The sequence below is a fragment of the Carassius carassius genome, chromosome 48 (assembly GCF_963082965.1).
Source record: "Carassius carassius chromosome 48, fCarCar2.1, whole genome shotgun sequence".
NCBI lineage: Eukaryota > Metazoa > Chordata > Actinopteri > Cypriniformes > Cyprinidae > Carassius > Carassius carassius.
Window position 1 is genome coordinate 8,472,443 of NC_081802.1, and position 15,202 is coordinate 8,487,644.

General features: G+C 36.5%; 1 protein-coding gene across 6 annotated transcripts in view; it reads right to left on the bottom strand.

Annotated features, from left to right (window-relative positions):
* The window catches only part of LOC132131578 (nuclear factor 1 A-type), a 150,023-nt gene that overhangs the window by 118,225 nt on the left and 16,596 nt on the right, over positions 1-15,202 (bottom strand). Inside the window, exon 1 of one of the 6 annotated variants that reach the window (XM_059543638.1) lies at positions 1,931-2,874. The exons of 4 other annotated variants lie outside the window; for them this stretch is intronic. In XM_059543638.1, coding sequence (XP_059399621.1) covers positions 1,931-1,957 — 27 coding nt within the window. In that variant the 5' untranslated portion in view covers positions 1,958-2,874. Of the gene's footprint in view, positions 1-1,930; positions 2,875-15,202 lie in introns of those variants that run through there. One more of the 6 variants, XM_059543641.1, reaches the window with a different exon arrangement.

A 15,202-nucleotide genomic window follows, 5' to 3' on the forward strand; every position in this document is an offset into this window, starting at 1 on the left:
ATCAATTGCTCATCTCAATTATCATCAATGCAACTAAGATTTTTAGACATTTAATAATATTACTGTTAAATTGCTTATTTAAAAGAAAGGAAATAGTGCTTCATTTTTATTTTTTTGTAAGACTGTATGCTGTTTATCAGAGTGCATTATTGCTCAAAAATCTGAATGTCATTTATTTTTAATTTAAGAACTGTTTTTAGCAACAAATATTGGTACTCATGAAATATATGAACTATATCTAAGTTCTTATGTGAGGTTTTAAGTTAGTGATATTGTTAAATTTACTGTGACTGATAAATTATTTAAAAAAGCTTCCCCACAGTTTTGCATGGATTTAATAGAAATAAATAGTTATAAAAGAACTTTTTGCTATCTTATCCGAGTCTTACATTATCAAAACGATGAAAAGACGACTTCGAAATTTGAGAACATTTTTCTTCTTGATTTCGCATGAATCCTTTTCAGTATCTCCAAACAGACTGTTAACTAACGGTCAAAAGAATGTCCCTATGCGACACAATACTGAGGCCTTCTCCTTTGTTTTAATGCGTTCAATAAAACGCACTTAACTAAATATTTTAAAATCACATCAAGAATAAAGTGTAACGCTACAGCTTTTCCAGAACTGTCACCTCACTTCACCTGCCACCATGATTCACACAATGAACGTTTTTTAAACCTCCTTCAACCCTTTCAGTTGTGTCCAACTTTAGTTTTATTCTGTGCTAATTACAAAAGTGCAATAAGCAAAAATATAAAGTGAGTTATTAAGCATGACAGCACCAAATCTAGTTTTAACAGTAAAAATAAAATAATATATATATATATATATATATATATATATATATATATATATATATATATATATATATTCAACTTGTCAACATTTAGAACTACTGCTAAATATCAGAAATATAGAGCCTGTGAAGTTTGCAAAAGACAAAATCAAAGAGTTTCTGCTGCCTTGAAAAAAAAGCCTCATGTAAACAGCAGACAAGCTTTTTATTGCCGGTGTTCTGTCGATTTGTGCTGCCTTGTCGAAAAATGCTACCTCCCATTAAAACCAATGGTAGCATAATTCGATAGCGAAAAGTGTTACCTATCAGATTTTGCTTCATGCATGATATTAATAAGGTGTGAGGCTTTATTAACATGTACACCTACCCCAACCCTAAACCTACCCTTACAGTATGATAAATACAGTGTTGGTAGCATAATCTGATAGGTAGCATTATTTGTCAGAACACCGGCAGCTGGTTCAGACTAAAGTTAACACAGAAAACCGCATAGCTGTATTGATATGCAATAACAAAACGCACATAAATCTGACTATTCTGATCTCGAAAATGTATTTAAAGGTGCACCCGTTTATGTGACGTTTTAAACTCAAAACAGCTTGGTGTCATAGCAGAAGCTTTTTAAGTCACGCAAAGAGTTGTTATGTTGTACTCCTGGAGCTCTGGTGCTTTAAAGAACCCAGAGTGCTGTGAAAACCCTACAAATGCAACGTCAAGAACTTTTTCATCTCCAAATAACCACAAAGCAACCTAATAAGAAGAGCTTACGCTGCTGAATCGTTAAAAAACGTTATTTTAAGATCAAATGTGCATAACGTTGACTCTGCGAGCTCAGTGTAACGCTTTCTTTCATGCACAGCGCTCAGCTTGCTAAATATCAATGTCCGTCCCCATGCAGAAAGCCGCTAGAATCAAATTCAGCTGTACATAAATGTGCACAAGAAACATTTGTGTATAAGGTGGGCGCCATCCGCCATGTGGTAGTTCAGTTAGCTCTGTCAGAGTAGAAATGCGTTAGTGCACACTAAGTTACTTGTCCTAAGCAAAGGTTAGTCCTTATCCGTGCTGTCCCGGCCAAAGACACCGCTAAAACGCAACAAAGAGAGTTAATAATAGACGAAAATGTCACTTACCTGTGTTAGGCATAGCGGAGAATACATATCTGTCGGTTTTAACTCCTGAATTGGCGATGTATATGTTGTGTGTGTGTGTGTGTGTGTGTGTGTGTATGTGTGTGTGTGTGTGCGTGTGTGAGAGAGGGTGTGTGTATGTGAATGTATGGGGTGTGTATGTATATGTGTGTATGAAAAGAGAAAAAAAAGAGACAGAGAAGAAGGGAGAGAGGGAAAATAAAGCCTTGCTTCTTGCTTTCACATTTCCAACTCTGCGAAGTGCGCGCGACGCTTCAGCGCTCCATAGAGCTGAACTTTAACCCCGCCTCGAGTTACACACATCTACTGTAGCCTTCTGTACTGTTAAAGCCGTATATCCAAACTTTCGGCATTATCTTTAAGTGCAGCCTTAGACAAAAAAAGTCCCGACGACGGATGGATGGAAGCGCACGGAGATTTCACAGAGCCATGAGTGAAACTGTGGTGATGAAGCGCTGAGAGGAGCGATTATTTCATCTTGCGGTCATTTGAATAGAAAAAGATGGATAGAAAAAGTCGTCCGGATGCGTTACAAAACTCGCGCTTGGTTCATTCTCCGCTCCGCGCTGCGCGCTGGCATCCGCCGTGAGGCATGTGGCAGTGCGAAGCAAAACTGAGGCGGATTTACGAGCTGCGAGGAGGGCTCGGCATGCTTAGGAAGATTGTAATATCCTTAAAACCCCCTGTTGCAAAAGCTGCCACTTGTGTCGCGGTTAGTTTCGACCTGAGAGAGGAGGGAGAAAGAGAGAGAGAGAGAGGCAGAGGGGAAAAAAGTGAAGCAAGTGCAAGATTCGACTCCGCTGAGACGAGCTCCCGTTCACTTTTGCCGTTTAAACTCTTGGGCTCTTCCATCAGCACAGCGCCCTCAGTATCGGCACGAGAGCCATTCACATACGGGACAAGAGCAATGTGCACTCCCAATGCCGTTGCACTTCGTGTACACCAAGTATAGTAACGCAGAAAGCATGATGATGAATTTAACTTAGCCTACATCTTTAGCGTGCAGTTGATATCTTATGCGCCGATGATTTTCTTTTTAAACGAATAAATAAAGCAGTACTTTTGAGAAATAAACGGCTGGAAAAATAAGACATCCGTATCTCCCCTAGTGTGTAGTGTGTTGCTAAATAATATAATAATTGAATGATAAACAATCATTTTAATGCAGTTCTTGCGAAAGGTGCGTTCGCGCGTGAATGTTTAGAGGCAGCATAAGTGCAACTGATTTTATATGCATACGTTAAAATATTAAATCAAATGTAACATTTGATAATAATACAACATAAATAAAACACTGATTATAAAAAATGCTGATTAAATAGGCTACGCGTTGTCCTTTGAACAGAAGATTTAAGTCTTAAAAGCCTTAAAGGGTTAGTTCACCCAAATATAAAAATTATATAATCAATACCTTACGCTCATGTTGTTCCAAACCCGTAAGACCTCCGTTTATCTTTGGAACACAGTTTAAGATATTTTAGCTCTCAGTCCCTCCTAGGGCTTGGGCGTCAAGTTGCATTCTGGGACGTGGCGGCCATGTTGCTAGCCTCGTGAATGTAAACATACAGCAAGTTGAACGAGAAGAGCAGAGTTGGGAGAAAGAAAAAGGATGTTAAAATCGCGAAAAGGTTGTGGGATTTATAGGGATACGCTAAATAGGGATGCCAGGGACCGGTATGCGGACAAAATCTGCACTATTAATGGTTTGGATCCATATGAAATTCCCAACAAAGAGTGTAGTACCGACGATGTCTTGCTGCCGCACTTTTGCATTACAGATATCTTCGGCTACCTTGTTTGTTTTGTGAGCGCCTACACTTCAGAATAGTTCCGAAGCTACAAGTCATTGAAGTCTCATGTACACTTCACGAATGGATGGGTTCAGGAGCTGCAAATCATAGAACCGGAACAGCGGCAAACAGTATACAGTAATCCGGTAAGCTGCGCTCTATCTAGCTGCTAGTTTAGTAACCCTTAGTGCTAGCAACGATTCACACATGGACTTTTAACAATGTGTTTCAAAAGTGTAGTTAATAGCTGTCAACCCTCCCGCTTTTTCCGGGGTTCTCACGTATTTGAGCTCTTTTCCCGCTGTCTTCCCGTTTTAGTATTTTCCTGTAAAATATCCCGTTAGCCCTTCGATCGGACCTTTCAAGTCTCTGTGTTGTTGTCCTGTTGCTACTCCTTGCCCTTCCAGCGAAACATATGTTTTCAAAGCATCGTTTTGCTTACTTGAAAGCAACCTTAGCGTGATGTTGGGCTTTTTAAGATAGCGTGGTTGTTGTGAGAGCACGATTTCACGCCAATCTGTAACTAAAGTCATGTTAGACCTAGCTTCACAAATCGCTTAACGTTAGTTAATGCAGCAGTTTTGTAGTACGAATTTTTACTGTCAGCAGAGGGATAGCAACAAAAAGATGAATGTTGAAATTTCCCGTATTTTGAATGAGTAACCAGAGAAATTTCCCTTTTTTTCAATGTTGACTTAAAGCTATATAAATTAATATTCAGATGTTATGGTCTCCGTGGTCACGCCTCCAAGCAGGAAAGCGGTGTAAAGTTAATCCATTTTATTTTCCCCATGGCGATTATGTGTTGCGCTATTATACCCCACAATACATCAACGGTTTACCATGGTTGAAATAGATTTTTAATTAATCAAATTAAAACACACAGATGAGAGGGAGTATGTCTAAACACTGCGCAGTAGTCCGAGTAGCAGTAAAGGAGGCCATCAACGTGGCGGCCACGCCAAGTAATGACGTCACGACGCCCAAGCCCTATTGAAACTGTGTGTATGGTATACTGTCCATGTCCAGAAAGGTAAGAAAAACATCATCAAAGTAGTCCATGTGACATCAGAGGGTCGGTTAGAATTTTTTCGTGAACGAGTCAGTCTATTGTTCGTTTTCTGGCTCGGCTCAGTGTTCATCTTTAGTTCTCTCTTCACAGCAGTTCAGTCAGTGTACTGTTTGAGTACATGAATTACTCCGGGATATTGGTTTGTTTGAACTCAGAGGGAGTGTCAGCCACATTAAAAAAGTTAAGTTAAGTCATTTGTGGATTAATGCGTATTAGAGATGCAAACTGTTTAAAGTGATACAGTTCGATTTGATGAACTGAATGATTCGTTCGCGAACCGGATATCCAGACTGCTTTGTTTTGAACTCTCTCTCACAACAGACATGGAAGAGAAGACAATGCTGAATAAAGTCGTCGTTCTTGCTATTTTTGGACCAAAATGTATTTTCGATGCTTCAAAAAATTCTAACTGACCCTTTGATGTCACATGGACTACTTTGATGATGTTTTTCTTACCTTTCTGGACATGGACAGTATACCGTACACACAGCTTCAATGGAGGGACTGAGAGCTCTCGGACTAAATCTAAAATATCTTAAACTGTGTTCCAAAGATAAACGGAGGTCTTACGGGTTTGAAACAACATGAGGGTAAGTTAATAATTACATAATTTTGCTATCTGGGTGAACTAACCCTTTAAGTGCAACATAACACAATACTTAATTTTGAGTCAGATCTGAAGTGATAACTTTAGTTTGTGCGTGAAATCCATACTTATTGCTAATGATTTGATGAACTGGTTCAAAAGAGTCAATCTTCGGGGAACAGAACAAGCATGGTCAGGCTGTGTGCAGTCGATTCACTAAAAGAATCGACTCAAAAGAGTCAATCATGTAAAAATCGGACTACACTTTTTGCATTTTACATTTACATTTAGCAAACGCTTTTATCCAAAGCGACTTACAGTGCATTCAGGCTAACATTTTTACCTAACATGTGCTCCCTGGGAATCGAACCCACAACCTTGCGCTGCTATAGCAATGCTCTACCATTTGAGCCACAGGGGCACTCTTTACGTTTAAAATTCACTAAAAAGAGTGTCATTCATTTGGTAATCAGACTATACTGCTCGCGCAATGTTTATGATTCACTTAAAATAAGTAGACTGCAATGCACGTTTGAAAACATTTAGCGGCAAAGGCATTAGCTGACAAAAACGTTGCGTTACAAAAAAACATTGTGTTACGAATTATCGCAAGATAAATCGTTTATAACGCTAGAAAAGCATTGTTTTGGTTGCTACAAAAGCAATAAATAAATGATTGCTTATATTTGTTCCTTGTGCTCACGTATGTTTATCCAAACCCAATTATTTCACATAAAGCATTTCTTTCCTCACGTGCTGAACATTGTTTCAGAATATTTTAAAAACTGTTATAAGCCTGTTATGTGCACCAGTGTACCATCTTTCATTTCTGAGGCCCGTCTTGAAAGTGTTTCATACTGATGTGCGGCTGACATGAGCATATGCCTATTCATATTTATTTTGATATTTCAAAGAGCCAATGGAATAGACCATAAAAAAATAAATAAATAAAAAAACAGTTAAATGAATCTGAAATAGCCAACTTCGGTGATTTAAAAGTAAGAAATGGACACCGATGGATAAGAAAGCGACTGCCAAATGCAATGTTATGTTTCTAACCACGTGTACAGAACGTGCAAACATCATTAATAAGCAAACCTAGTTCATGTAATTAGTTTGGTTGGCTAACATCTACTCTCGTCTGTAAGTCAGTTGGGCGCCCCCTAGAAAACGGCAACGTGCAGGCTTCATTTCAGCACACACAGAAAAGTGCTTTCCATAAAAACAGGATGATCTAAATTAAATATCAGTCTGTCGGAGAAAAAAATGAACACTATGTTCCATAAAGTCAAGCATTTGATGTGCATCAACATTTGTGTGAGCATCAACCCGCGAAACAAACATCAAGGTGAGTTTTGTTAAATCTAAGATAGGTGATGATTGCACAAAACACTGTATGATAGAAAAGATAGGAATCTGGATATTAATTATGCTCACAGTCACACTAACTTGCTCCAGGTGCACGTCCGTCCCGCTGGTGTTTTCACGAGCTACTCTGTGATTGGACAAAACATGTGCATGTGACAGCAACCACTCCTGCACGCCGCGAGACGAGCTCCCTCAGACAGTCGGTTTGTCGGTAAATACATTAGATTGGGACTAGAGAGAGCGCTTTTCTTCATTATATCAGACTTTCGAGTTGTTCTGGCATCCTGACGGGAAAGCAAGCCTCGAAATGTGCAACACTTTGTTCTTTCAGACCCGACGCTGAAATGTGTCGTCTCAAACTTTATGATGTGGCCTACTATAAAACTGACACATTTGATGACAGATTAATGTATTAATGACAAATTAATGTAAATAAAAGCAACTACTTTGTATTTGTTTTTTTCAAATATCTTCCTTTTGTCTTGACCTTGAAACCTGTCACTTCAGAATAGCCCATATATGATATATTTTCTTAAATTGACCTTCAGATGGCACAATCAAATATACTAGAACTTAAATATCTTTAACAGAACATTTCCAATATCGAAAGACATTTGCTTTACAAATAATATTTTTTTTGTTGTTGTTGTTGTTGTTGCATTCATTGATTGGAAAGATCGTTCATAAACACACACACAGTAGTTTAGCAAAGAAAAATCTGCTTTTGCATTTCTCAAAAAAACACAAAAACTTTCTTTTCCACTACTGACGAACTGTTCATTTAAAGAAGTTTGAGGGAAGAGTCAGGTGAACTGCCTCATCTGAAAACTTTAAGAATTTTTTTTTTTCTAGAATGACAAATGAATAGATTAGGGAAATTTTTAACAGAAATTGACATGTAAAAATAAATGTCATTGCACGTTGTTATCTGAATGACCCAGTTTTTTTTTTACACTAGGCTTAAATATAATAATTAATTTATCAGACTCTAGACTGTAGGCCTAATTCAAATCGTGCTATTATGAAATAAAAACGTTAAAAATGAAATATATTGCTGTGTGTTGTCTTAACAATAAAATGAGCAGCAAAACTTAAACCGTTTATTCATGGTTGTTTTCTGTTGCCCTTTAATCGTGAAGCAAGACGAATGTCATCAAGCGACCATCTCGGATAAAATCAAATAAAAAATCATTATCATTTATAACATAATTTTGTCTCGTCTCATTGTGGGAGACGTTAGAGACGCCTTTATAGTATATTCTGCCAAGTTCTACGAGAAGGCACTGAATGCCAAGGCAACTGTGCCAAGGCTTTTAGAGGCAGAATGGCAAAGACGAAGCAAAAACTGCAGTGTGTTTAGAACAACGGAGCGAACTACAGGGACTGGACTCTTCGAAAAAAACTATAGCCTAATTTGGGTTTTATTCATTCTCAGCTCATTTTTAAATGTGGCAAAAATCAAATCAGGTAAGGTAGGCTACTTGACCCACTTGGATAGAGTTTCTTCCTAACTTGTGTGGTGCACGTGAGTACAAATCTATTTATTCATTATTAGCACAGAAGAAAGAAAGAAAAAAAACCCTGAATAGGCTACATCTGCAAGGTTTTATTTGAGAATCCGTTCGGGCTTTAGCGCTGCCAGACGAGTCCTCTCGTGTAAATCTATCAGTGTGTGTGTGTGTGTGTGTGTGTGTGTGGAGAGGAAAAAGTGCGCGCGGAAGTTACAATGAACATCGCCATCTAATGAAAAACTATCCTTAATGTGACTAAAATCTTATTGTGTGAGAAGTAAAAAAAAAAAAAAAAGTAAAAAAAATAAAATAGGCCTAAGGGAAGTTATCCATTTGGTTAATGTTGTTAAGTGGACCCAACAAAAATAACAATTAAGCAACCATTTCTTTTTATAAATCACTTAAACAGGCAGCTGACTTGAACTTGAGAAAGTCTGATACAGATAATTTCTTTAGCACTTATAACTTCGCATGAATGACAATTTCCATTTAAGGCTACTTAAAGAATAAAGAAAAAAACGAAATTTTTAAATATTATACTTAAGTGTCAAAAAACTTGTCTTTAAAAACATTCGAAGAGTGTAAATAGTGCTTTTGGAAACGCATATTCTCAAGATAAAGCACGTATCCTAATTTAGATGCAAATAAATTAAAGCAGCAAATCGAAATATTGACATATTGAAATATTGATATTTAAATAAATGTAGTTTGCATAAAGGCATCCTTTGTCAAATCCACCCACTCTCTTTATGCAGGACGCGTCAGTTGAAAATTAATTGTAAAATGATGATTTCCAGCTCATAATCATACTCATAAAAAAAAAACACACGCATACATGCCAAGTGATTTTAAAGGAAAGTGTTAGCAATAAAAGAAACACAAATCCAATAAAGAGTTAAATTATTCTGATGTGAAAAAATGTCCGCTTTCACTGTTATCGTGTCTAATGACTAATTAAAAGCCATTTAATGAGAAAGAAAGAAAAATCTTTTTAGTTAAGGTTTTTGAAAAGATGAGTGAAAATATATAACATCTAATGTTTTGCAGAACTAATTAAAATATAGATAAAAAAAGATTAAAATAGGCTAGTGCTTATGCCTTTTACACCCAAATGTGAGAATATTACTTAAAATTGAAGTAAAAAAATAAGTACTAATCGTGCAACATAATAATAATAATAATAATATTAAACAATAATAATTTAATTATTACAGTAAAGATTAATAAACGTATTACCTCATGCATATAATCCCGAAACATTGTGTTATGGTAATAGTGTCATACAAATAATTAAGGATTTCATTATTAGCTGTTATTGTAATTATTAATATAATTTAGAATATAAATGATTATTTATAAATTATAATCGACTCAATGCTCATCATAATTCATTAATTTAGCCCGAAGTCTTTCCTCATTCTAACCAGTCAGCCATGAAATATAGGTAGAGACTCCACCTAGAGGCTGCAATCTGAACCGACACCACACGTCTTACTGTATACTTAAAAAAGACGAAATAAGTAATAAAAATAAGCCATTCTTACCTTTTCGGACACACTTGTTAAAACATAATTCATTTTAAATGGATCTGTAATTTAAGATAACAAATGCTATGCTTATGCATGTTTTAAATGGTAAAAAGGTTAAATTCTTGTTTGGAGAATCATAAATAGTTTGTATAATAGGACTAGGTGTTTTTTTATGCAAACTATTTATTTGCATTAAAGAAACACACATAGTCTTATTATGCAAACTGTGGAAAATGTCAGTAATAATAATTACAGATAATTGTGATAGAACTATTATTCTGTACATACAATGAAAATGGTCAATCTTTTGGTTAAGCCCTGTTCAAACCATTTCATCAGTCCAACGACTTGTTTTACTAATACACTGCTGTATTTTAGTAATGAGAAGCTGATGACAGGTAATGTTTGGCTTCAGCCTGAAAGACCTGGAGACCAGAGTGAACTGGAGATGTGTAACTAAATTCACCTTTTTCCCTGCATTCCATTAAAAGCCACAAGAGGGTGATCTTTCTATACAGAAGCCCCTTTGATTTCCAGACTGAGAGGTTGTAATGCTGAGCTCCCTTCAGTTAAGCATGAATGCATTGTCCGTCAGTGTTGTAAAATATCACATGCACTGCAATAAAGGAAAGCTGGAAATTAAGACATTCTTCTCGTTTATTTAAACCGAGGTGACGTGCCATGCACACTTCGCTCTTTGTTCAGCCAAATGAAGCTGATTTAAAGATGCGTGTTTGGGAATAATAAACGCTGTTCTATCCAGGTGGCCTTCTGCCTGCTCGAAATGTAAATACCACTCAAGCTCAGGAGTCCCACGCTCAAACGGGACACACCTGGAGCGTCGGCATTGAGGGGCAGGGGTTTTGTGGGATGGGGGCTGATGAGGGGATTGTGTGGAGTCGCTGCATCTGGGGTTAGAGTTCTACTTAGGCAGCCGGAGGGTAATAACATTATCCAGAGCCACAGCAGCTTGCCTTCGGGGCTTTGCCAAGCCGAGCCTTATGAATAAACAACAAGAAACACAACAGAGGATCTCCTTACTCTACCACTATTGTGCTTTTAAATAGGCCGAAGCTTTAATACACTCAAGAGTCTGCATGCTTGAGAAACGACAGGTGACTTTTAAACGTAGGAGGAAAACATGTATGAAATACCGGCGGTTTACTTTTAAAAGTATATTCCAGGTTCAGTAGTTAATGCATAATGTTGATTATCTCCAAGAACGATTATCTGATTATAATGGGTTATAGAAACACTGAGTGTTTACATGATTATAGAATAAAATATCAATACTGTACTTTCTAACCTTTTGGTTCATGTATGGTGTTGATTTTGTTATAGTGAGGCACTACAATGAAAGTAAATGGGGTGAATATGTCTAATGTATAACCACAAGATGCAAACAATTTATATGTTAAGATGATTTAAGCCTAGAATGACTGTAAAAACAATTATTTAAAACAGCTTTACAATTAATACTGTACATACGTTTTAAGAGAATTAATGCACAAAGTAGTTTTATAAAATAAGATTCATATTTCAGATTTTAACCCTATTTAAATTTTTTTTGAAAGTCCCTCAAATGCCTAAAAACAAAGATTTTTCATAGTAAATAAAACAGATTCTAAAAGAAAATACTATTTCAGATTTTCACTTCAAAATGCCATATTTAATTCAGTGTAGCTGAATATAAATAGCAGAGCTATTTCTGTCATCTTTTTGTGAAAATTACTTTTTTTGTTTTTTTTACAATGTAACCTCGAGTTTTTTTTTTAAGGGACGGAATATTTTTCGTATTTATCAACATTGTCACCAGTGTTATTTTAGTATTATTTATATACTACTATACTGTTTATTAGCATTTTGAATTTTAATTTTTATGTTCAGTTTTCATTTCAATTTTAGTGTTAATTTTTTTTTATGTACTTTTGCCATTTGCTTTAATTTACATTTTTAATATAAATATTTATAAAAAAATTATGCATTTACCAGATGCTTTTCATCCAAAGCGACTTACAGTACATTCAGGCTATCAATTTTTACTTATAATGAGCTTAGCTTTATTTTTAATTTAGTTTTAGTTTTAATAATTTCACTACTGGAACTTTTCTAATTGTCATTTAAGCTCTTAAATAAAAATTTTCATATGATCATTTTATTTCACATTTACTTTTGTAATGATTTTAGATTTATAATCGTTTTAGCTGATAACAACACTGCATTCCATAAATGCGGTCAACTTAGCTTAACCTGAACTTGGAATGTTCCTTTAACATTTCACAAATCATTCAAATAAACCAGTTTTCTACATATTTTGACCTGTACGACTTCAGAATCAGTATTTTAGAGTTAAATCAGCATTGAGAGAATGCGTCCAGGGGGCTGCAGTGTGTGTTTGTGTTTGTAAGGGTGAGACGGGTGGGGGAGGGTTGCTGGTGCTGGTGCTGGTGCTGGTGCTGGTTTGGAAGCAGTGGGCTCCACCTGCTGCCACTGAGATGCCAGCGCTGGAAAACAGCCAGGATTGGCCCACAGTATTACCCCCTTCACACACACACACACACACACACACACACACACACGAGAGATGTGCACTCTCTCCTCATTCACAAACACAAAGCTTACAGGCATGACTCCGCTCACATTCGCTGTGTGTTGTTCGATAAATAAAGTGAGTTTTTTTCCAAGCGCCACAAATACTGTGAACAATAGGAGTGATGTGATGTTTAAAGGCCTGTTTTCACTCAGACAGATTGGGCGTAGATTAATGAAGAGTGGTGCTTACGCCGGTTCTAATGAGTGCGGTGCGCTGCAGACAGAGGCCTTGATAAGACGAGAGAATAAAGAGGAGTGAAAGGAGACAGATGGGCCTTACGATAGTGTGAGGAGACAGGAAACACACACATGAGGAGTTACGAAGAGTAACTCAATGACTGTGTGTGTGTGTGTGTGTGTGCAATCATCTTCTGTAAAAAAAAAAACGCACAGGGTTTATGATTAATTATTAACAATATTAATAAAATGTCCTTATTTTTGCTAGCAGATAAGGTCGGAATTACAAGCAAATGTTGTAAGGATTCATTTTTATCAATTTAATCAGTAAACTTAACAAGTACTAAATGCTTATCAAGGTTGCTGCAACAATTGAAAAAATGCATTTTTCAAAACTTAAAATGTTTTTTATTATTATTATTATTATTATTATTATTATCATAGAATGTACTCAAAAAGGGCAATTTCTTGTGAATTATACACTATTGCTCAGTAGTGTCGGAAAGATTTTACAAAAATAATAATAATAATAGTGAACTGAAGACATTTAAAATGTTAGAAAGAATTCTGTTTTAAATAAATGATGTTCTTCTGATCTTTATATTCATCAAAGAACCCTGAAAAACAACGTTTCACAGTTTCCACAACAACAACAAAAATATTGTTTTCAACACTGATCATGTTCAAAAACATTAAGAAAACAACAACAAATCTTAAACTTTAGTGTATTTTAGTTGAGAATAATAAAAATATACATGTATATATACACACATATATATTTACTATTAACTATCGGAAATCTATATGACAAACTTTATTATTAGATTATAAAAATCAATTAATAGTTAACAGAGATTGCACTCACACAGAGCAATTTCTAGCTGATTAAATATTTGATAGCTGTGCATAATAAAATATATATTCAATATATAATTGAATGACTTTCCATAACTAATTTAAATGAAAATAAAAAATTATTATTTTAATTAATTTAAATGTATTTCCAGGCTTGGAAAATCACTTTAAAAATGTGATCTTTCCATTTTTCCATAAATATGGAAACCATGAATTGTACACAGAACATTAAAATGTCTATATTTAACATCAATATTAATAACTTTTTTAAAAATATCTGTTTTATTGTTTTGAGGTACTTTAAATAGGCATGCAAACTTCTCATAAAGATGCATAATTCTTTTTCGAATTAAATAAAATGGTCATACAGAATTAAATAAAAACAGAAGTTAATAATATTGACATTATCGGCCATAACAAAAAAATTTGAAAAATCTGTGCATCCCTGAACTGAATATGTGGGAATCCCAAAAAATCAGTTTTAAGAAATCATGCCACACATGTGCGCCAATGTCCAGAACTCACAGGGAATCTTTCTTAAAAACAAGCCTTCAGGCAAGTACGGTCCATCTACAAGCTGTTGCAATAGCTAGGCATATGCTGGGTATATATAACACGTTTTCACCCACCCCCTCATTCCTTCTGTTTGATCGCGGCGCAGACCGCCAGGAGCACACCAGACCGCATGCTCACTGTTCATCGCATACGTGCGTTCATTCAGCACAGATACGTGCGCATAAAGACACAGACATCAATGGAGAGAGTCACGGTGAGAATGCAAAGGCATCAGGCACACACACAACCAGATGTGTGAAGCAACCTACCCACCCTAAACACTTTAAAAAACACTACAAGACACCTGACAGCTGTTCCTGGTTGGAGGAGAGAAAAAAAAACGGAAAGGGAACGATTTTCAGCTCGGAGCACACAGCTGGATATGGAAACAAGTCCCTCTCCCAACAAACACACGCCCAGCTCTCAGCATGCAGGAACCGCCAGGTGACGGAGATGAAAATTAACTACAAGGATGAGTTCCCTTATTACACCACTGAAAATGATTCAATACAAATAGACTCTGTTGATCACAGTAATGTTGAAGAGCAGACACGGATTACGTCAGCTGAAAACTGACCTCTCTTTTCGATCGTTTCCTGCTTTTCTCAATTATATCATTCTAGTAAAGAACCAAAAGAGGAAAAAATGACGCGAGAATGACCTAACTTTCAACTCAGACAGGGCGCGCGCCAACGTAGTGCCATTTGTCATTTCGATAAGGCGCATGAAAAGACTCCACAGTCAATGATTTTCGAGAGTAACGCAGCTGATGCGCGATCATTAGGCTTTCATGTGTATACAATCAGATGTGTGTGGCAGTGCCAGGTCTATTGTGCCCATCTGCCACAGACAGGCCGTTCAGGGGCCTCTCCTGCGGTGTGACTAACTCATGACGACAGTGCCAGGGAAGAAGAGGGCCCCGGCCCCGGCTCTGCCAAGGGAACCACCGCTGCTTGCCTCCACTGAAGACTGCCTTTGTTATGGCTTCACTATCTTCCCACAACATGTGCTTCTATCAAACGCACACTGGCAATATCCCACTGAAAATAAAAAAAGAGAAACGTGAAATCCACTTTTCGCAGCTATGTGTGTAATGTCTTCATTTGCCGTGTGGATCTGTCTATCTCTGGTTACTGGAGGAGAGGGATTTCTTTCTTTTGATACGTGTGGTTCATACTGTGATGTACTAATGTGGTGAGAGAAGGGAATGGGTGAAAAA